The sequence below is a fragment of the Mchenga conophoros genome, linkage group LG5, assembly GCF_057382185.1.
Source record: "Mchenga conophoros isolate Kocher_MC1m ecotype Shallow Benthic linkage group LG5, M_conophoros_male_GT1.1, whole genome shotgun sequence".
Classification (NCBI taxonomy): Eukaryota; Metazoa; Chordata; class Actinopteri; order Cichliformes; family Cichlidae; genus Mchenga; species Mchenga conophoros.
In genome coordinates this window covers 36,785,791-36,809,961 of record NC_140530.1, presented here as the reverse complement: position 1 = coordinate 36,809,961, position 24,171 = coordinate 36,785,791, and the positions used below count along the sequence as shown (strand labels likewise).

At 41.5% G+C, this 24,171-nt stretch overlaps 1 protein-coding gene across 2 annotated transcripts; it reads left to right on the top strand.

Moving 5' to 3' along the window:
- Positions 1-15,435: 15,435 nt before the first annotated feature.
- On the top strand, positions 15,436-18,868 carry LOC146575040 (E3 ubiquitin-protein ligase TRIM35-like). 2 transcript variants are annotated; one of them, XM_085275638.1, is made up of 2 exons: positions 15,733-15,832; positions 16,215-18,868. In XM_085275638.1, the coding sequence occupies exons 1-2, from the start codon at positions 15,788-15,790 to the stop codon at positions 17,334-17,336; spliced, it is 1,167 nt and encodes a 388-aa protein (XP_085131764.1). In that variant the 5' UTR covers positions 15,733-15,787; the 3' UTR covers positions 17,337-18,868. The 2 variants fall into 2 exon arrangements, with proteins under 2 accessions (XP_085131763.1, XP_085131764.1); XM_085275637.1 differs by having other exon boundaries at positions 15,436-18,868.
- The last annotated feature ends 5,303 nt before the right edge of the window (positions 18,869-24,171 follow it).

The following is a 24,171-nucleotide window of genomic DNA, read 5'->3' as shown; positions in this document are numbered from 1 at the left end:
TTATACTTTATGAGAACCGATGACAACAGGGCAACTTGCAAAGTAGATATTTCATTTAAGGGAGGAAACACTACGAATATGCAAAAGCATTTGCTCACAAAACACGCGATGACACGCGTTTTTAATTCCGCTCCGGACTCGTGACTCTCAACCCAGCAGCAGCGCTAACGTTTGCACGTCCTCTCCCGTTAATGCGGCAGGTAAATAATCAACTAACAGTGCATATTATGTTAGCGCAATCTGCCTTATTACAAGACCTGCCATTACTGTACATGTAGGTGACCATGATGAGAGAGACAGACAGAGTCTGGCTGGCGCTCGCTGACAGTTCTCGCTGCAGTCTACCGGTAGCGTCTCCTTTCAGGCCAGGATAGACTAATGTCACCGAGCAGTGTCTAAGTTTGTGGTCAAAGGCTTGCACCCATTTGCCACAGCAGATGCCCCCGATTTTTGGTAAGTGAATGTGTTTAATTGTAGGCAGGGACATTACTGGATATTCTTGTGTAATTGCCACAGAACAATTTATGTTATACTTTGTTATTGCTACAGAAGAATGTTGCAGCTTTAAGGCAGGGATGACTCCTGGAGTTGCTTTCTCACTGCATATGCTTTATTTCACAATCAGATCGATTCGATAACAAAAACATACAGCAGCTCCTCTCCTACTCCTAGCCCTTCGCTGCGGTGGAAAAAAGAACGACTTCAATCCCCTTCAAGGAACATACGTACAAAATAGTTTTCCTGATACACCAATGGGGCGTTCAATGCCATCTTGTAAATATGAGTACTCTGGCAGAGTAACAGTTCAAATGAAAAATACACCAGAACAAACAAGCAAACAAAAAAAGAAGTGTGGGGTACCTTTGAACCAATGAACAAAGTATAACAATTTATACTTTTTAACATAACCCGACCCCGTCAATATGTGATATGTCTCACAAGAATATTTATTTTATTATTTTACATTTACAATTTTTTTTTCCTGGGGACCCTGTGACACCCCATTGAAGAGCCGTAGGCTGGATCTCTCAAGATCTCACTGTTGGGTTTGTAAGGCCATGTTACTCCTAAATTTCTATCTTGTTCAAAGAGAAGATATAAAACAAAGCTCTGAGCTAATCGACCTTAGTGTTCTCCTTTTTAAAAAAAAAAAAAAAAGAATCGATAAGAGAATCGATAAAGAATCGAATCGTTAAACAGAATCGAAAATGGAATCGGAATCGTTAAAATCTTATCAATACCCATCCCTAGATATGATACAAACCACTGCAGCGCTGTACCTGTAATACCTACAGCATGTTCTAATCGCTCTAATAGGATATTATGGTCAACAGTATCGAACACTGCACTGAGGTCTAGCAGGACAAGCACAGAGATGAGTCCACTGTCAGAGGCCATAAGAAGATCATTTGTAACCTTCACTAAAGCTGTTTCTGTGCTGTGATGAGCTCTGAAACCTGACTGAAACTCTTCAAATAAACCATTCCTCTGCAGATGATCTGTTAGCTGTATGACAACTACTCTTTCAAGGATTTTTGATATGAAAGGAAGGTTGGAGATTGGCCTATAATTAGCTAAGACTGCTGGGTCTAGAGATGGCTTTTTGAGTAAAGGTTTAACTACAGCCAGCTTGAAGGCCTGTGGTACATAGCCGATTATTAGAGATAGGTTGATCATATTTAAGATTGAAGCATTAATTAATGGCAGGACTTCTTTGAGCATTTCCACCGGAGCTACAGCTACAGAGTCGTACGTAGTGAGGAGGTAAAATTATTAACAAGATAATCGACCTCTGTTGGGGTAGCGTTCAGGTAGCTTCTCTGCTCTATGTTGGTACAGGGCATTGAAGATGATAACAGTGGGTGGATTATATTCTTAAACTTAGTTACAGCGCTTTCAGAAAGACATCTACTTTGATAAAGTCTACTCCCCACCGCTGTGTAATCAATTATTGTAAATGTTATCAGGAAATGATCAGACAGGAGAGGGTTTTCAGGAAACACTGTTAAATGTTCAGTTTCTATGCCATATGTTAAAACAAGATCTAGAGTGTGATTAAAGTGGTGGGTGGGTTCTTTTACATTTTGAGAGAAGCCAATTGAGTCTAATAACAGATTAAATGCCATGTTGAGGCTGTCATTTTTAGCATCTACATGGATGTTAAAATCACCCACAATAATTATTTTATCTGAGCTCAGAACTAAATCAGACAAACTCTGTAAGGCCCAGGTGGACGATAAATGATAACAAGTAAGACTGGTTTCTGAGTTTTACAGCTGGGGTGGACGAGGCTAAGCATCAGGCTTTCAAATGAATTAAAAGTCTGTCTTGGTCTTTCATTAATTAATAGGCTGGTGTGAAAAATTGCTGCCACACCGCCCCCTCGGCCTGTGCTTCGAGGTTTCTGGTAGTTAGAATGACTCGGGGGTGTTGATTCATTTAAACCAGGGGTGCTCAATACGTCGATCGCGATCGACCAGTCGATCGCAAAGGTAGTATTGGTAGATCGCATGGCATTAAAAAAATAGATGCCAGCCTATCATCCATCCCGTCACTTGATTGATACAGGGAAGCCAGTCAGATGACATCAGATTTTTTCTGACGCTTAGGTCGCTGCGCATGCGCAAACAGCGGCGCGAAGTGTAGTAAAACTGACAAGCTAGTCAGCGAGTTAACTCCAATTTTTAGCTCTCGGTTTTTTCTCTTAAACCTGGCCGTCAGCAGCTACTGTCCGGACTATGCATCCCTGGCTGATTCAATTCAGTGCAAGTCATCAGAGTAAACTCAGGTAATGACAAAAAATTTACATAGTTAATTGTGTTGTGAAATATTGGATATTGCGGTTATGCATGTATATACATTGTAGATATAAAGAATCCTCAATATATTTATAAATAAGTATATGTTTTGGATTTTTGTAGTGGGTAGATCATTTTGACTTGGTCATTTTATAAGTAGCTCACATGCGGAAAAAGTGTGAGCACCCCTGATTTAAACTAACATAATCATCCCGCTGCAACCAGGTTTCTGTAAGGCAAAGTAAATCGATTTGTTGATCAATTATTAAGTCATGTACTAACAGAGACTTGGAGGAGAGAGACCTAATATTTAATAATCCACATTTCACTGTTTTACTCTTTGGTTCAGATGTGGATACTCTTTCTTTGTGATTGTTTATGTTTAAGTTGTTTGTTGCTGGTTTTTAGTTTGTTTTTTGTCTGTTCGGGAGCTGACACAGTCTGTGTGGAGATTTTATTTTTTTTTTTTTGGGGGGGCGGGTAGCAGGAGGAGAGAAGCCGCACAGAGGCGTGTAAGACTGCAACTCTGCTTCCTGGTCCCAACTCTGGATAGTCATATTTTGGGGGGGGCTTAATAAATTTGTCTATATTTCCAGAAATGAGAGCTGCTCCATCCAAAGTGGGATGGATGCGGTCTCTCCTAACAAGACCAGGTTTCCTCCAGAAGGTTTGCCAATTATCTACGAAGCCCACATCGTTTCTGGGACACCACTCACACAGCCAGCAATTTAAGAAGAATATCCGTCTAACATGTCACTCCTGGTCTGATTGAGGAGGGGATTAGAGAAAACTACAGAGTCCAACATCGTTTTGGCAAAGTTACACACCGATTCAATATTGATTGTGTCATTACTGCTGACGTGAATTTTGATTTTAATGAATTTATGTTTACCCTTAGCCAGCAGTTTTAAATTTCCTTCAATGTCGCCTGCTCTGGCCCCTGGAAGACAATTGACTATGGTTGCTGGTGTCTCTAGCTTCACGTCTGAGAACAGAATCACCAATTACCAGAGTTTGACCCCCGGCGGGTGTGTCGCCGAGTGGGGAAAAACGGTTAGACACATGAACGGGTTGGTGGTGTACCTGGGGCTTCTGTTTAAGACTATGCTTCCTCCTCACCGTTACCCTGCCACCCTCTTTCACCAACTGCTTGGGGTCTGCCGGGGAACAGCTAGCGGGGCCTACGCCATATTCGGCTGCACCAACTACAGGGGCCTGGCTAGCTACGGGTGAATGAAGGGTGCGAAGCAGAGTCTCCAATTCAGTAATCCTGGCCTCCAGAGCTGCAAATATACATTTGTTACAAGTATCAATACTGCTAAAAGAGACCAAGGAGTAACTAAACATCTGACACAATGAGCAGGAAAGTGCAGGAGGGACAGGTGAAGTAGCCATGGTGCTAACGAGTCGGCTACGAGCTGAGCTAAGCTAAGCTAGCAAAACAGTAAAGAGTGAGTGAATACTTTGGCTATAAATTAGGTAGTGGGTACACAGAAAGTGTGCTTCGGATGAAGCACGTGAAGATTATATTATGAAAAAGAATGTAAAAGTTTTTAATTAATTTGCTAAGCAGATAAGCTACTCAAAAACACCACTGTGTTTGAACAGGAAGTAATACTCTACCGCAGAGAGAGCAAACACCAAGTGACAGCACCACCAAAACACCTCTCAGTAATTGCCATGGCATCATTTTGTATTCACTGGTGTTCTAGTTTCAGTTTAGCTAGTGATGTGTCCTGTATGTCGAAGCTTCGAAGCGTGCGTCGGGTAATCTCGGGGGAGGTTTGCGTTGATTACGTATGCAGTGACGTTAGAGGCCTCGCAGGCAGTACGTACCATGTGACTGATTCAGGAAGTGGCTCGCCGGTTCGCGCCAGATGCAAAATAAAATGGGCAGCAAAACACAGCTGATTTCCCCCATCACATTGTGTCGTGGAATTGGATTGCGTACGTGCTACATAGTTACTTGAGCATTTCTTCTTCGATGGAACCAGCAAGGAAGTTTTTTTTTTAAATCTCATCTCTCCTAATAAAGTATGCACACAGTAATAAATGTCACAAATGATAAGTACCATAATATAAATAAACAACACTGCAGATCCTGTAATCTGATTTCTGTCTTTTAGTTTATTAAAAAGTGAAGCACCACACACTAGTTTGTTATTTCCCAGATGTACATAAGCATGATTACACAGTTACACAATCATACCAAAACTCTGTCCTGATAGTTTCCACTTTCTCTTTTGTATCAGACATACTGAGACAATATTCGGGATAAATAAACATGAAAACAATTTATTTATTCAGTTTAGAGGTTTTTACATCACATCATTATAATCAAAGGGCCTGTTTCACTTGAATCATCCACTTGATGGCGCAGTAGAGCAAATGAATCATCACAATGCTTCAAACCATGAGTCGACGAGTTGGATGGAAAGCTTCAGTTCATCATGAGGCTTCATCTCACCATCAATAGGTTTAGCTCATCTAGTTAATTTCCAGGTTGCTGTTTAGGCCTTTGTTTCTTAATTCCTTTTGTCAACTCCCCCTGTACTCAGTCTCCCTGGTTCATGCACTTACCTGACATGTATCATGTCTGTGTGGTTATGTTAAGTTCATGTCATGTCTAATCTCCATGTTTCCTGTTTTACTTTGAAAGAGTCCAGTGTTCCTTGTTCAGCTTATGTACTTTCACGTCCCCTGTCCTGTCATTAGGTTCATGTGTGTCAGCTGTTCTCCCTCGTGTTGCCACTTCCCCTAATCATACTTGTGGGTATTTAGTCTCTGTGTTTCATTCAGTCTGTGTCATGTCATCTGTTACCATTCCTGACACTCTAGCTACATGTCATGATTCATAGTTTTTCAGACTCTGTTACTGGTCATGTTCATAGTAATCTGCTCCTGTCGTGTTTTCATAATCTTTCATGTACCAGTCAGAGGCAGAGCCAGACATTTGAAACACCCGGGGCTTAGCCCTAAAGGGTAGTATGCATGTGGGATTTTCTTTATTTTTTTTTTTTTTTTTTTGGGGGGGGGGGGTTAGAAATGACTGAAAGATTAATTGGCTCTGTTTTGAGTTTTGTTCAAAAAAACAATGACTTCATATAGGGAAAAATATATATCACATGTGCAGGACACCTTAAACTAGTTTTTTAATTAAGCAGCAAGGCAGAACAAAGTCAGGGCTGTATCAAGACATGAGGACTAAACCCCAATTCAACCAGACCCAGAACTGATCCGGAATTAAAACAGGACTACAACAGTTCAAAATCAGGACTACTGAGGACTTAACCAAGACAGAACCAGAATCAGAACTAGATGATAGTAGCACTAAAAAGCATCATAGACCTGCACTACACTTATTTTTTAATTCTACCAAAGTACAATATTTAGATTGAGAAAAGTTTATATAATTATTTAGCCTTGTTGTGCAAACAAGCCTGCAGAACTTAATAAATACAGAATTTGAAAAATAACAAACCTAAAAAGAAACACTAGGTACGAGATACATGAGGACCTGTGATACGGTGATACTTTTGGTAAACAACCATTTGACTAACATGTGTGTCTCACCTGCTCTTGTTCCACCTCTGTTCTGTCCACATTCTCCATCTCCCTCTCTGTTCCTCTCTCTCCCTCTCTGTTCCTCTCTCTCCCTCTCTGTTCCTCTCTCTCCCTCTTTGTGCTGACAATCATCAAATATACAGTTGAAACCAGATATTTACAAACTCTTCAGATCAAAACACAAATACTTTTTAATTGTAACATCAAATCAGACTAAATGTTTATTTTTTTTAGATTGATAAATATATTATTTATCAATAACATATTTGTTAACTTTAAGAGTAAAGAGAGAAACTATCTGTATTTCTTAATTGTAAATGGCACCAAATTGTATTCAAAACTGAGCCACACTTATGGAGCTCCACAGTTCTGTTCCTGGTGTTTTAGTTGACATCTCTTGATTTTCCCATGTCACAGAAACAGGCTCTGTGTTTTGCCTTATATGCATCCACAGCTGTGCCACCAGTTTACTCACATGGACTCTACTAACCTATCAGAAGCTTCTTCAGCTCAGAATGGAATCGTCTGGAGTTTTCTTATTAATTAACAATAAACTTAGTGTACATGTACTCCTAAATTTGATGAAAGTGATAAAAAAAATAGAAGCTCTGTCTCTCTTTATTCTGACATTTAACTAATTCAAAAGATATTTCAACATTTATTTATCCAAAACAAAACAAGTTTACCCTAAATTGATGCTGTACAGTAAAAAAATGTTCTTGTGTTTTCCATAAAGTGTATGTAAATATCTGGTTTCAACTGTGAATATACTGCTGTGTATTGAAGTTCCTCTTGTTTTGCATAGGAATATACTGAACAACATACAAAGCATAATATATAAAATACTACCAGAGTTTTTTCTTTGAAAGAAGCTCCTTATGTCCATTCTTGTATATCAGTACATAACTGAAACCGATTTATTTAGCCGTGGAGGGAAACAACTGAAAATATGAAATAAACACACATGTAAGCTAAGACTCTCTAAAGAAACAGCATTGTTGTTGTTCGGCTTTTCATTTCGCCATTTGTTGATTCACTTGAAGAGCAAGTAACGTAATATGGGTCAAGTGATCAGTTTGATATCAATCTTTCGTGATGCACCGTCATATTTACATTATTTGTACGGTACGAATGATTTGTTTTGGTTACCTGGTCAAACTTAAGCTCTCCTTAGTATGGCTGGCTGCGTTTCTCCAACAGCGCACTCACAGGCAGCAGCTGCCCCGCCCTCTCGCTCAGTCGCTTAGTGCCTGAGCTCGGATCATACCAATATCAGGGGGGATTCACGCACAGTCGTAAATTCCCACAGTGTGCACTATGTGCTTCGAATATTGTGTGTACTTTTTGTTTTATACAGTTGTCAGCCAGGCATCTAACTATGAAAGATTACACTCCAAAAGACCCCGGGCTTCTGACAAAACAACCCGGGCTTAAGCCCAGTAAGCCACCCTCACGCTCCGCCCCTGGTACCAGTCCAGAATTCTGTTCTTTGCTTTTTCGTGTCATGTTCATAGCTCATTGTTACAGTTCAGTCAGAGTCTTAGTTTATCTTAGTCCTTAGTTGTTTCCCAGTTTAGGCTCTTTGTTTAGGTCATTGCCATAGGCTATGCTTGGCTATTTTTGCTTTACTGTTTACCAGCCCTAATAAAGGCTCGCTTTGAGTTCAGTAAAAGTTTTGCCTCCTTCATCTGTATCCGCACCTGGGTCCTCCAAACACCTTCCACATGGTCTGCCCCCGCTGACTGTGGCACAGTTGCTGCAATGAAAAGTTGTTTTCAGTCAATGTTGTTTGCAGCTTAAGTCAAAGTGGATGATAATGGCTTATCATGACCTGTCGTATTTCTCATTATGTGGCTTGACTGGAAATATTTATGGCTTATAAATTAAAACAAAGGTTTTTCCATACAGTCTAAGGCTTTGGTGTTAAATTAATTTACATCATATGTACCAGTAAAATTCATGTTTAATAAACTGCAAAAACTTACAAAATTTTCCCTCTCTTTGGTAAAAAAAAAATTGTGTTTATTGGAAGAAATTCTTTGGAATTAATATTAGAGACAGAAGAAATATACCCTGCTATAATATTTAAGCATATAATCTAAGCAAGATTATGAATTTGTATGAGTACATAGGGCTGCATATTAGCCTGAAAATAGTGTTTTCTTCATCAGTTTTCTCCACTGAATTGATTTCTTATTTTCTGATTTCCTGTCGGCTGCTCAGCTTATTCTGGCTGGTGTAATCAGTGATGAAAGTGGATAAAAACGGTTTGGATTTTCAGCATTAAAAATGATCTCACCTGTCAGATGTGCAGCCACTTTTGAAGGCGGAACACAGCTGGATCTATCTTGTTCTGAGATGGGAACAGAAATTAAAATAATTTATTTTCCACAGGATTGCAGTTTTAACCAGGGCAGAGCCTTTCAGGGTGCAGTTTGCACGCTCTTATCATGCTTGGGTAAGCAGCTGTTATTCTGAAAACTATCCCCAGTAGGTCAATGCTGCCTATCTGTGATCAGGACAAGAGGTCCATGTGTAAAGGTTAATATTAAATATAATCAAAGAGATTGTTGTTTACCTGATGTGATGTTTAATGTCAGTGCTGAAACGGCCTGGAATAGGAAAAAAATATTTTTAAAGATAATATCTGTCAGACCAAAAGGAAGGATGGTTTTCACCGATACGAGAATCAAATATAAAATAGTGCAAGTGTTTCGTATTACTGTACTATTGAATCAGCTGATGTGTTAAAACCTGCAACTGATTATTTTCATGAGGCGTCAGAGGGAATTTCAACTTATAAGACAGTGTGATTACTTTGAAAGGTTTTACAATTATTTGTTATATATGGGAGAAATTATAATAACATGAGTATAATAATATGAGAGAAATTCAAGCAAAGAATCCACACAAACAAAAAAATTAGCCAAAAACATTTTCATTAGACTATGTGCAGCTGAGAAATTTTGGTTTTGAACAAAGATGTCTCACTGCAGAAATACGCTGAGGTGCAGGGACACCTGTAGAGCTACATGCACACATTTCAAAACAGCTCACTTCCTCTCAACCTCAGACACTCTGTGCTACATGTATGGTCACAACTTAACCACATGTCAACGCATGTAACAACTGAAAATTTCAAAATACAGCTTCAAATATGCATATCAGGGCTCTAGACTAACTTTTTGCCACGATTGCACTGGTGCGCCTAACTTTTTTTCTTAGGGTACACCAGCACAAAAGTTAGGTGCACCTTAATTTTTCAACCACGTCGCTTAACACCGTAGCTTTACATGTTCACTTTTTTTTTCTTTTTTAAATTACTGTCCATACAGACAATGTTGATTTGTAAATGATTAACTAACAATCTTGTCAACACAAAATTTGTTATTTGGAGCACATTTCTACAAGATAAGTTGCTGTATTTTTTGGACCATGAGGTGCACCGGATTATAAGGCGCATTAAGCGAAACCAAACAGTCAGATAAGTCAAACTTTACTCAACTCATTCTTCTTGCTTCCTCTATGTCAGGGTTCCTGGGTCAGTGACCCAGTGTTTTCAGTTTGTTCAGGTTCAGCTTATTTTGTCACTCGTTCTCATTTCCTATTGTTCTGTTCCTGTCACTTCTATGTGTCTTTAGTTCTATTATCTTCAGCTGTTCACTCACCTGTTTCTAATCAGTTATTCAGCCGGTGTATTTAAGTCCTCAGTTTCATCCTGGTCATTGTCGTGTTATTGATGTTGATGTCGTCTTTTCCGCATGTGACTCGCCTGACTCTGGGCGCGTTCTCCTACCTGCTGCCTCACCTGCACCGGAGCATCTGCCGTGAAGAGTGGGCGTTTCTCGCCGCGCTTCGGCGGCTTCCTCTCTCACCGCTTCGCTCCTCGCTCACATGCCACCCGTCTCATTCACTGGACCTTCAGCCTCGCCATGCCGCAGCGGCTCTGGTTCCCACCTTTTTTCTTCCTTCTCACTCCAAGCCAGAGACTGTTCACCATCCATCTAATCAAAAGACTGTATATTGTGATTACATCCTGGACTATCCTATTGCCACTCATTACCATAATGCTTCTAAAAGAACCGCTTTCCCCTCAGAGGCTCCTATTAAAGACTTTAATACCGCTCAAGCAGGTAATTTTTCCCAGATCACTATTTCTTCAACTACCTCTGCTCTAGCCCAAGCTGCAGCTTTGTCTCCTTCACTAACTCAGTCTTTAGCTCAGCCATTAGCCTTACCAACCTCAGCTCAGCCATTAGCCTCGCCAGTCCAGTCGCCTGCTGTTTGGCTTCCAGCCCAGTCAGTCCAGTCACCTGCAGCTCAGTCTCCTGTCTCCCAGTCACCTGTAGCTCAGTCTCCTCCTGTCCAGTCAGTCCAGTCTGTAGCTCAGTCACCTGTCCTCCAGTCACCCGTCCTCCAGTCTGCTGTAGTCCAGTCTCTGGCCCAAACACTCATTCATCATTCTGTTCAGTTCCCTGACCTGCAGCCCCAGCATTCAGAGCCAGCTGTGAGCTCGGCCACTCCTCAGCCAGAGGTTTCCGCACCTGCTGGCCATGCAGATGTTCCTCCGTCACTGCTGGCTCCTATGCCTTCGCCTGCAGCTGCTCCTCCGCCACAGTCTCCTCATCCACGTCGGATTCAGCGTCAGCGGCCACCTTCCAGCGGCCATTGGACCTGCTCAGCCGCCGCCACCGCCTTCCGTGTGGCCAGCCTCTGGACCTGCTCAGTTGCCTCAGCCGCCCACCAGAGCTGTCCCTATGTGTCTTTAGTTCTATTATCTTCAGCTGTTCGCTCACCTGTTTCCAATCAGTTATTATTCAGCTGGTGTATTTAAGTCCTCAGTTTCATCCTGGTCATTGTCATGTCATTGATGTTGATGCCGTCTTTTCCACATGTGTGTTTAGTTCAGTCAATCAGTCAGCCAGCTAGGGCTGCACGATTAATCGTTAGAAAATCGCGATCTCGATTCATACTTGTGTGCGATCTCATTTCCAAATGACAACGATTTAAAAAATTTAAAAAAAAGACGACGACGACTGTACCGCATTTTGATCTGGGACGTAATCTGCATGAAAACAAGTGCTCACTCTTCCTGCTCAACAAATGACAAGGGCGGAGCCTTATAACACGTGATACAGAAGCTGTGCCGTGTGATGCTAAAATTAGCAGGGAAAAAACAACGGAGAGCACGTCAGGGATGACGAGAAAGTGACAGGAGAAAATCCGTCCCGGTCAACCACCCAAACATCAATAACGAGAACCTTATACAGTGCTTCCCTATACACGTCGAACCCACGCAGGCACAAAGAAATTACGGAGGCTATCACTTATCACCTGACCAAAGATATGGCTCCCATCAACACTGTGCAAAACGAGGGATTTATGAAAATGATCAATTTTATCACATATTTATGCATGATAAACCTGGTTGATTGTGGGGTACAAACATATTTAGATAAAGTAAAACAATTTGCGTAAACAAATCAACAGACCAATGGGATTTTTCAGAAACAGGAACATAAAGAAAAATGGAATTTTCCTACTTTTTTTTTTTATTATAAAAGCAGTTTCCTCTTACAGTCCACAGAGGAGCATGATGATTGTGAAGATCCTGCTAGGTGTCTTGTATCTCTCAGGTTAGTGAATTTTTTTTGTCGCAGTGCTTATTGCTTTGAAATACTGTAAAACAGCCATCTCATATGTCCAAAGAGGTTCATTATAATATTTTCCTCACAGGGTGGCTCATCCTCTCCAAATGCCATCAGTACCACTTTGTTAATAAGTCTTTTACTTGGTATGAGGCTCAGAGCTACTGCAGAAAGAACTACACAGACCTGGCCAGCATTGGAAACTCTACAGAAATGAACCAACTTATCAAAACTGTTTCATCTGCTGGTTACAACTCTGAGGTCTGGATTGGTGTTTAGTTTAATATATATATGGGTATCATGCATTTGAGATAATTGATTATTTTTGGAACTGGGAAAAACAAACTGAAAATGAACCTTTCTTAGTTTACTATTTTCAATGGATGGATGGCGGTGGCATGACAGTTGTTCAGAGGAACATCAATTCATCTGTCACAATGGTGGGAAAATAAAGCATTTTCTTTACCCGTAAAGATTGTTTGCACTTGATTTCTTTTAATTTTATGAAACGCCACCTTGGTTTTCTAAAAATGATATGCAGACTCTGGCACCAAAGGATGATTCTGCATGGATAGGCCATATTGTACATCCTAACATTTACTGGGGTGATGGCAAAGACTCCTCATTCAGATACTGGGATGATTCTAAAAAAATATTTGGTATTTTTGGTTCATTGCTGCAGATTTGAAGACATCAGGAAAATGGAGGCTACTGCCCAGTGACACAAAACTACCATTCGTCTGCTATGACAACCTGCCAGCTCCTCTACCTGCAACCAAAGAAGCTCCTGGAAGATCAAATGTTAACACAAAAGGTACCTAGTTTCAGCTTTGAGATTTGAGAAAAATAATAAAGCTGGAAACTAATCATGATTGCGTTTGTTCTCTGTGTCTCATTAATAAAAATAAACCTGAAGCAGGAAGACTCCTCTGTAGATCTGAATGACGGAGTCGTCAAAGCAAACCTCCTGAAAAAGGCAAGTCTCCACAATCCAGCCTTAAAATATCACCTCATGGTGTTCTCTATATTTAAGTTTAGGCACTGTGAGGCTTACAGGCGCATAATTACAAAATTTGCATTCTCCTATCATTTTGAAATACCCAGTCCTTTAATCCGTCATTTCACCGTTTCAGCATTATTTAATTATAATAACATGTTAAACTTTTAGATATGACACCTTTTATTTTTTTCTTATCAATAGTTTTTTTTTTAAACTTTTTATATTTTAAAATGTTTCATTGACTGATTGAGGATATCTCAATCACTCAGTCACTGATGAAATCACTTGATGAAATGTTTCTCGTGTCAACTAAGACAGCCCTACAACATCCAGAGCCTTCAGGAAGTCGGGGTGGACTTCATCCACCCCAGGAGCTCTGCCATCAAGGAGTTTTTTAACTGCCTCAGTGACCTCGCCCCTGGAGATTGGTGGGTCATTCCCCTCATCCCCAGACTGTGCTTCCTCGATGGAAGACATGCCAGAGGGATTAAAGAGGTCCTCAACATATTTCTTCCACTGCCTGACAATTTTGTCAGTCGAAGTCAGCAGTGCTCTGCAAGCACTATACACAGTGCAGGTAGCAATGTTCTTTCTCCTTCTAAGTTGGTACCACCACGACAGACGGCAACCACCTTGCGGCCACAGCTCATTGCAGCAGCTTCGGCAATGGAGATGCTGAACATGGTCCATTCGGCCTCAATGTCCCCAGTCTCCCTCGGAATGCTGTTGAAGCTCTGCCGGAGGTGTACGTTGTAGATCTTGTGGACTGGGGCCTCTTCTAGGTGTTCCCAGCACACCCTCACTATACATTTGGGCTCGCCAGGTCTGTCCCTGTATCCTACCCCGCCACCTGATCCAACTCACCACCAGGTGGTGACCAGTTGACTGCTAAGCTCCTCACTAACTCAGGCGCCTTCCCCACCAGAGAGGCAACATTCCATGTCCCAATTGCCAGTCTTGGTAGCCGGGGATCAGTCCGACAGGACCTCCGCTCCTGGCTGCCACCTGGCTCACAGTGCACCCGACCCCTACGGTGCCTCCTGCAGGTGGTGGGCCTTTTTCGGGCTGTGCCCGGCCAGGCCCCATGGACTAAGGTCCCTCTGGTCAGGTCCCTCAACCAGGACCAATTTGACATGGGAGACCCTACCAGGTGGAAAAAGCACCCAGACAACATAGGCCCTGGGATCCCTGGGACACACAAACCCCTCAACCACAATAATGTAGTGATTCGTGGAAGGGAATTGAACATATTATTAATTATTATTTGAGAGGGCATATTACTTGTACTAGTCTAAATTGATAGAATTTATCCTGGGAATTCATACTGCTATAGAGTAATTTAAAAAGAAAAAAAGAAATCTAGCACTATGAAGCATGTGCTAGATAACTAAAATATTTGAGTTAAATGATGTTGTTGGTTGTTATCACTAAACTAATAAATTGTGCATATGATAACAAATATTTCCAACTTAAAAGAAAAACAAAATATAAAAAAGACAAAAAAAATATAACTGTCTTCAGTTTTAACATGTGTCTTGTTTTGAGTTTTTCAATCCCAAGAAAAATGTCTTCTCAGTCTGAAAAGGATCTCTCCTGTCCCGTCTGCCACGACATCTATAGAGATCCTGTCATCCTGTCATGCAGCCACAGCTTCTGTAATAACTGTCTGCAGTTGTGGTGGACAGAAAGAGAAATAAAAACCTGCCCAATTTGTAAGAACATTCAACATTTCAACTAGAAGGGGGGGGGGGGGGGGGGGGTCTTCTAGTTGAAATGTGACCTGTTGTATGAGATATAAAAGGTTGAAAAATTCTGAGCTCCAGCTTTGTATTTCAAGTTCTTATTTCTTTAACAACAAGATACAGTTACAGAAATATTCAGCTATGGTATTTGTTACTGAGATCTGAATTTTGTTGAGTTTGTCCTGGTATATCATTAGGGGTGGAAAGCCTCCATCTCATCAGCTCTCCTGCAGAGACACCACAAATGATCCGCAGCAGTGGGTTTCTCAGTCTGCCCTGACTCTTGGCACTCTGAGTTCACAGACTGGAAATCGAATGTGTGATTAAAACACAAGTTTAACTTATAAATACGTGTTCATACTTTTATTTTACAGTCAGACAGAAAGACAAAGAGAAGGACAGACAGAAAGGCGACAGGCTCAGGTTGTATACGCTATACGGATTTTTGTTATTAGGGGTACTAAATGAGATGAGAGCTAAATTTAAGCAGAAAGTGATTAAGTTAGTACACTGGTCAAATGTCCTGTGAATAAACTACAATTCCTTAACGAGTGAACTGTCTGTTTGTTTCTCCTTAAAACAAATGCAGGTTTGGCTGGGCACCACCAACAGAACCAGCTTAGGCAGCATAATAACAGAACTTACATTAACATTAGTGTAATTGATCCTGATGTTTGTGCGGGACTGTAAAGTGATATTCATTCATCCATCTCTAACTTCCTTTTTTCTATTTCCGTTTTCTTTTTTTCTAATTTGTTTTCCTTTTTCCTATTTCTATTGTGTTTTGTGTGCTTTTTTGAGTTTTTCTATTTTCTGTTGTTTTCTTGAGTTGCAGTTGGGTGTGGACCCTCAGGGCCACCATATTCATGTGGGTGTCAAATTACATTCACCGTGACACTTTCACTTTCTGAACTATGTATTTAGATTCTTTGTTAGAAAAGAGAGGACGTTCAACGACAGCAAGAAGGATACGGGGAACACTGAAATACAGGGAATATCAGGATACTGTGACTTCAACACGATGCTGCTGATTCCATGTTACAAATAGAAGTTTTACAGAAGTCACAGCTAAAAGTGAAAGTAAGTTTGAAGAAACTTCTTGAGTGGAGTGGACGCCTCATTGTTTTCATTGTTGTTACTCCGGGGGAAAAAAATGTCTTCTCAGTCAGAAAAGGATCTCTCCTGTCCCGTCTGCCACGACATCTATAGAGATCCTGTCATCCTGTCATGCAGCCACAGCTTCTGTAATAACTGTCTGCAGCTGTGGTGGACAGAAAGAGAAATAAAAACCTGCCCACTTTGTAAGAAGATTCCTTTACTGAATGATCCGCCCCGTAACTTGGTGTTAAAGAACCTGTGTGAGGCTTTCTTACTGCAAAGAGATAAAAAAGCTTCTGCAGTGTCTGAGCCTCTCTGCAGTCTGCACCATGAGAAACTCAAACTTTTTTGTTTGGATCATCAGCAGCCGGTGTGTGTCGTCTGTCGAGATTCAAAAGCACACAAAGACCACAGATTCAACCCAACTGAAGAAGCCGCCCAGGATCACAGAGAGGAGCTTCAGAAACGCCTGGAGCCCTTACAAGATAAACTGAAGGTGTTTGAAAAAGTCAAAGGAAAGTTTGATCAAACAGCAGAACATATAAAGGTCCAGGCACAGCAGACGGAGAAGCAGATAAAGGAGGAGTTTAAAAAGCTTCAGCAGTTTCTACAAAATGAAGAAGAGGCCGGGCTGGCTGCTCTGAGGCAGGAAGAAGAGCAGAAGTTAAGAAAAATGGAGGAGAAGATTGAGTCTCTGAGTAGAGGGATAAAAACTCTTTCAGAAACAATCAGAGCCACAGAGGAGCAACTGAGAGCTGAAAACGTCTCATTCCTCCACAACTACAGGGCTGCAGTCAACAGAGTCAAGCAGCTCCCCCTGCTGAATGCTCCACAGCTAGACTCAGGAGCCCTGATGGATGTGGCCAAACACCTGGGCAACCTGACCTACAACATCTGGAACAAGATGAAGGAGATGGTCTCCTACACTCCTGTGATTCTTGACCCAAACACAGCTGAATCACACCTAATCCTGTCTGAAGATCTGACCAGTGCGAGTCTTGGAGAGGGACAGAAGGTTCCTCATAATCCAGAGAGGATTGATTCACACCACTGTGTTCTGACATCTGAGGGCTTCGACTCAGGGACTCACAGCTGGGATGTGGAGGTTAGAAATGATCAGAATCGGTTTTGGGGTGTTGGTGTGGTAAAGGAGTCTGTTCGGAGACACGGAATAGTACAGAGTGGATACTGGGAATTATGTCTCCTTGATGGAAAATACACAGCAGCCACCCCTCCACCTCCGTTTAAGCCTCTCCCAGTGATGAAGCTGCAGAGAGTCAGAGTTCAGCTGGACTGTGACAAAAAGAAGCTCACATTCTTTGATCTGGACACTAACACACACATACACACCTTCAAGCTCAGTTTCACTGAGAAGCTGTTTCCATACATTGCCAATCACAACAATCTACCACTGAAGATCTTACCGCTGACTTTAAAAGTGGAGCAGCACATGGCCCCTCTATCAGCAGGTTTTTGGTTTAGCTAGCTAGCTTTAGACTAATGAAGCAAAATCACATCGACGCAGTTTGAAATTCATTTTCACTCCTTGTTTTGGTTTTCAATAACCGTTGTAAACTCGGTCAGAGGTCAACTGTAAAAGTATAAACACCAGCTAAGATACAAAACTACATGCATGTCTATCATGTCTGATAGATAAGCCTGCATTAACCAAAATTCAAATGGATGACAGTGTCAAGGAGATCAAATCTCATGTGGCTGCCTTTCAATTTTACACAAACTTAAAATGTGACATAAAAACCCATCACTGCCATCCGACACCTGAGGTCCCTTTATATTTAAATATTGACTTTAAAAACATCAGTAAAGTGTAAAGATCATAGCGACCAGTTTTGGGTGTAACATGTTACAAAGTAACACAGTAATGTACATTACATAACAGTTACAATTATGTCGTTACTTGTGTTACAAAGGTTCTTCATAAATATATTTTTAAATTTTATGCATACCTGAGGAAAAATGTATTGTAATTGTCTTTAGCTTCAGCAGTATTACTTATAGTGTTTATACTTGGGGGTAAAGTGGGCTGGAGGGAGTGCATGTGTCCATAAGCTGTGTTCGTGATACTTCAGAATCTAGCTAGCGCTACATAAGAGGAGCGAGCATAAAGGGAGTGACATTTTTTTAAGTGTCAGGTAATTTCAAATGCAACATTTCTATCAGATCAATAAACATCAGCAAATACACAAACTGTTTGTCTGTAGTTTGTCTCACAGTGTGATGCTAGCTAAAGGTCCAGCTGCTTATTTCACATTTAGAGAAAAGAAAGAGAGCTAACTTCACTCAGAGATGGAGAAAGATAAGAAAGACAAGAAAGGAGAGGAAGAAGAAGCGGACCGCTCAGTGACACTTGATAAACTTTAAATTTAAAGCTTGCATGTAATATCATTTTAATCACGTATTGGATTTGTATATGATGAGTTTAGATAAATTACGTATTCTCAGTTTGTGAAACTTCCTGCAAAACGAACTAAGTAAACCAATTTTGTGTTATTCAAAATTTGCATTAAAATACTGGGTAGTTTTGTCCAGGATAAACAGGTTAGCTCTTTTGATGTGGTGAATTCACAGTAAAGCATTGTGTTGGACTGGTGCACAGTGGCTGTGGTGCTCATGATCAGATTTAGGTTACATCAAGCAGAGATTAATTTTAATATTTTCATGTGTGTGCGGGTGCATGGGTATATATATATATCTGTAGGTTGTGTATCCTTTGAAGTGTTACTGGGGTTATTGAAAATGTGTATATATGTATGGATAGATAGACACCACACACACACAATTAAAAAAAATACATGTAACATAATGCAATTAGGTATTTCTGTAGTCTATTGATTACTAGATAGTGGAAATGTGGTGGGATTAAATAAGCCTATGCTTCTTCCTGCTCCTTTTTGAACATGAAAGTTATTTGTAGTTGCTCGTTTTCCTTTTGCTTTGTTTATTTGTCTCTTTAATTCTTTGCTGTACTTTTTCAACATGTTCAAAATAAAGATTCAATCAATCAATCTGTCAGGGCTCTGTGTGCAGGCAGGCGGAGAGGAGGATCCAAGCGCAGGACTCGAACACAGAATTGTAAATCAAAACCTCAGCTTTATTGCTGATATGAAAACCAAACGTGAAGTGACGTGAATACAGAAACCAAAAACACACAGGCATAATCTGAGGGTACGACGCGACACTGAGCACGGAAACACAGGGCTTAAATACACACACAGGGTGGTAATCAGGGAATGGGCAACAGGAGGGAGACACAGCTGGGAGAGATCAGGGCTAACGAGACGGGGGAGCTAAGCTGCACACACTAACATAAGACAAAGACTTTCACAATAAGACAGGAAACAAGAAACCACTAAACAAAGATGCAGACACGACACAGAGACAGACTAGACACTGAACAGAAACTGCAATACACATGAGAACCCAAAACCTAAGAACTGATACTTCACAAAGAATACCTGAAACAGATCTATAATAATAATAATAATAATAATAATAATAATAATAATAATAGCACCAGAACATCAGAAAATAATCCATAATGCAAAAATAGACCAAAATATAAGAAACTCAAAACAAAACACAACACAAGGAGCACAAGTCCAGAACGGTCCATAAACATAAGAACACAGTCCAACACAAAACAAGATCATGCATGAGTGCACAATAAGTTCAGGGGACCGACCGTGCACACGGCAACCACGGGCAAACAGTTCTGGAGGCCGACCGTGCACACGGCAACGGCGGCAGCGCAGGCAAAACCAATCAGGAGGCCGATCACTTGGAAGGCAGTGGCGGCCACTGAGCAGGTCCGGAGGTTGGCCGCGATGCCAGCGGCGGTGACGAACTCTTTCTGGAGGCCGTCCCCGAACGCCATGATGCCAACTTAGAGGCCTGGAAAACGGCAGAGGTGAGGCGGAACAGGTCAAGCGGGCTCTGACGGCGGTGTGGCAACCGCAGGACCAGACGAGGCAGGACCAGACGAGGCAGGACCAGATGAGGGCGGAGCTGAGGCAGGACCAGACGAAGACAAAGGTGGGGTCACGGAGGCTGGACTAGGCGTGGATGACGGCCGCGGGACGGCTGCAGAACCAGGCGGCGATGCTGCAGGCGGCGATGCTGCAGGCGGCGATGCTGCAGGCGGCGATGTAGAAGTCACGGGGGATGATTCAGCAGGTGACGGCTGAACAGACTACCATCAGCAGATGTGAGGATGTGCTTGCTAATGAGGCGTGGTGCTGGGTGGGCTCCTCGGACCCTCCAGCAGACGTGGCGTGGTGCTGGGTGGGCTCCTCGGACCCTCCAGCTGACGACACTTGAGGCTGGACGGGCGACTCGGGGCCCCCCCAGCTGACGACACTTGAGGTTGGACGGGCGACTCGGGCCCTCCAGCTGGAGCAGATGCAGGGCCAGAGGCAATAGGGACCCCTGACTGAGGGTGAAGATGAGTGGCTGACTGAGCAGATGACAAAGCTAATGATTCCTCTACTAACTGCGCTACTGACTGGGCTATGGACTGTAACAAGGTTTGGAGAAAGTCTGATTGTGGTAGAGCTATGGGTAGCGGGAGTGAAGACTGAGCTACAGGTGACTGAATTTGAGATGAAAGCGGTGGTGGAGTAGGTGACAGGGCTACAGGCGACTGCTGAGCAGGAAACACTGGAAACTTAGCTGAAGGCAGCTGCTGAGCAGGAAACACTGGAAACTGAGCTGAAGGCGGCTGCTGATCAGCTAACTGAGCCAGTCCGTACTACAGGAGAGAATGGAAGTGTGGTTGGGTGATGATGGCGAGGGTTGCATTTCTTCTTCAAGGATGGATCAAACAATTTGGCGATAAACCTTGGCAAAAAATGCTGCTGTCGTTGAGAGTACCAAGTGGCGAGGGCCTCCAGGAGAACAACTGAATCCTCTTTCCCTGGGCCGCCCATGCCAAACAGTTCAAAACTTAGCCTCGCTCTTAGAGCTGTTATTATTTGTTTGAGTCCATTTATATTTAGAAAACTGACAGTGCAGGCAGTGGACGACAAAAAATTATCAAAAAATACTACCTCCAGCTGCCTCTTGTAGGGGCTCACAGCGTTGACTACCCTCCAACAGTAATCCCAAAGGAGCGCGAGATTCTCTCCCTCAGAGGAGAAGCGTGAGTCCGCTGGATCCATTACTGGTCGCGTCGTTCTGTCAGGGCTCTGTGTGCGGGCAGGCGGAGAGGAGGATCCAAACGCAGGACTCGAACACAGAATTGTAAATCAAAACCTCAGCTTTATTGCTGACATGAAGACGTGACGTGATGTGACGTCAGAAACCAAAACCACACAGGCATAATCTGAGGGTACGATGCGACACTGGTCTAAATAGACCAAAATATAAGAAACTCAAAATGCTGGGTCAACACTGACCCAGAACCGTGACATTGAACTGCAACTTTATACCAACAGTATTCTCTCTAGTGTGCAGATAACATACACCAGCGGTCTCCAACCTTTTTTGCGCCACGGACCGGTTTATGCCCGACAATATTTTCATGGACCGGCCTTTAAGGTGTCGTGGATAAATACAACAAAATAAAACTAGTACCGGTACCGAAAAAAAGAAGATTTATTCATAACACACGTGAAAAGACCCACGAAAACAGAGTTAATGAAATGAACGATAACAAAATAACGCTGAAAACCGATAAAAACCCTGAAAACCATACATTTCACACCTGAGCCTCAACTCTCGCGGCCCGGTACCAAACGACTCACGGACCGATACCGGTTCCAGGCTCGGGGGTTGGGGACCACTGACATACACGGTGTAGTGTCAGTATAGGGAATAGATATCAGCTATTATAGCTTGTGAGCTGTGATTATTTTCCCTTTGCTGAATCACTACACAGATCTTAAGGTTTTCTGACCTGGTGAATCTCACTGTAACCCTTGATTTTACCCATTTTACTGTTCAGGTGTGGAGGTAAAGTCCCCCTCAACAAGGCAACAGAAAATTCTCTTTCACTGCATGTGTCCTACATAACAGATTCAAAGTTTATTCATTAGAATAAGATTTTAAATTTTAATAATTTTGTATTCTTGTGTACTAATATTATTTTATTATTATATTAATATGGCACAAGGTTCAGTTATCTTTATATAGAAATTAATAGAATTGTCCTTCAAGGAGCTACTTTTTACTTTCTTACTTTGGGTTCATTTCAGAAACTGTACTTTTTCACTTTTACTTAAGTAAAAAAGTTGATTCAGTACTTCAACTTTTATTTTAAACCCAGGTATCTGTACTAATACTTCAGTAAATAAAGTCTTTACTTTTGCCACCTCTGAGTTCTGGTAACTTGCATGCCTATATGCTCTAAAGACGCTGGAACACCTGAAGGAAAACATCTAAGGATTGACAGCTAAGGGTTGTGCAGTAGTTGCACATTTAAAATTATGTTTATAGCTGCTTCATTGGACAACCTGACCGTAAATGAAAGAGTGTGACAACATTAAATTTTTCCATTCCAGACTGCATTCCAGACTGAATGCATATACTTCAGAAAGTGGTATCTCGCAGTGTGCAGACTTCACTTACACAGTAGGAAACTACAGATGTTACACATGTTAAATAAACAAGTTATCATTGTCTTTGCTTAATGACTGGTTTTAGTCTTGACAATCCACTGTGCTGGGATTGCATATTTAAATATGTTTACATAAAGTTTGTTAAATTTGTGAAGACTGAAGATTATTATTGAGGGGAAAAAATCCTCCTTCCTGTTTAGGATTACATGACTGCTTCAAATTTTCCACTATCCATCATCTGTCCCAGCTGACGGGAAGCAAACATTAAATTCAGGATAATCCTAAAGCTTGCAGCACAATGTTCATCATGGAAGAAGCATTTTTTATTATAGTTTGATGCTCAGAATTGTCGGATGATCAATCACTGGATTGTCCCAGTATATCCTATACTAAAGGAGGCAATGAAGGAAGCATATAAGCTCCCTTCCTTAGTATTCGTAAAATTTGAAAAACACGGTAGTGTGAGGTCTTGTGTGTATAAGGCTGCTGTATGCAGTGAGGTTTGGCTCTGCTTCAACTGCAAGTCCCTATCTTGATAATGAAAAACAAATTTTATTAGAGCTTCATTGGGATAAAATTTCCATAGCCTGACACATAGGAGTGAAGTTTAGATTGTTTAAAAAAAACAAAAAAACAACTACTTTCAGCCACTCCCTTATTCACATGGCTTTGCCACCACATATGTACTGAAGTCTATAGGAAAATGTCACTACTTCTCAATGGTTTTATGACTTTGGTAAACACTTTATCAGTTGAGTAAAAGACGTGGTGTGCTTTAGCGTATGGTTACTTTGCAACTGACTGCCCTCACTTTCATAGTGAGACTGATCCCTTGCTCATAGTGTCTATGAGCAGTGTTGGGGAGTAACGGAAAATACATGTACAGGTGTTACATATTTAAAATACAAAATATGAGTAACTGTATTTGTCAGAGATTTACAGTTAACAAACAGTCAGGTGAATAATCAACACTCAGACACTTGAGATAGTTAACGTGCTGCACGGGTGAAAAGCTCAGAGCGAATCACACCGAACTGCAGTATTCATTTATTTTTATAGGTTACATCGTCAATATGCAAATATAATCACATTTCCTGTTACGCAGGTCCTGATGCTGTTGTGTTGGGCTCTTTTAATAAAACTCCTCGTTTAGGCGATAACGTGGAACACCACCATCTTTATTTCCCCTTACTCTCCATATCAAAACATAGCATCACTTCCTGTCTAGAAGGGTAAGTACTGCCGCCTAGTGGCGCATGATATTCACCAATATAGATTACACCACATCCCCCTTACTGAAGTTAGACTGGTATATTCTTTTGTTCTTCAAACAAAACATAACTGCATATAGTTTTTTCATTACAGGCATACCCCAACATTTCAGGAAACATAAAGTCAGTATTGTCATAAACACTTTTTCTTTTCCTCCTGTAACAGAATAAACACTTTCTCTCTTCTTTTCCACCCGCAAGAGAATAAACACTTTTTCTTCTTTTCAACCTGTAACAGAATAAACATTTTTTTTCTTCAACATGCTACCCTCAAAACCACAACTCAGCATTTGAAACACACTTTTCTGTTTTCAAACAATCAGCTTCACAGATCAAGTCTTTTCGGTTTAATCACCTCCCTACCCGACCGGGTTCTAATCACACCTGGTGTATGGGGTGCGCTTGGCTCAGAAACTGTCTCGGTAGGAGTAGCTTGAATCTGTGTGGCTTCGGTTTGAGCCTCTGTTTGTGGGAT

Coding starts and splice junctions, on each gene's coding strand:
- LOC146575040 (XM_085275637.1), top strand. CDS start 15,906: ATGTCTTCTCAGTCAGAAAAGGATCTCTCCTGTCCCGTCTGCCACGAC.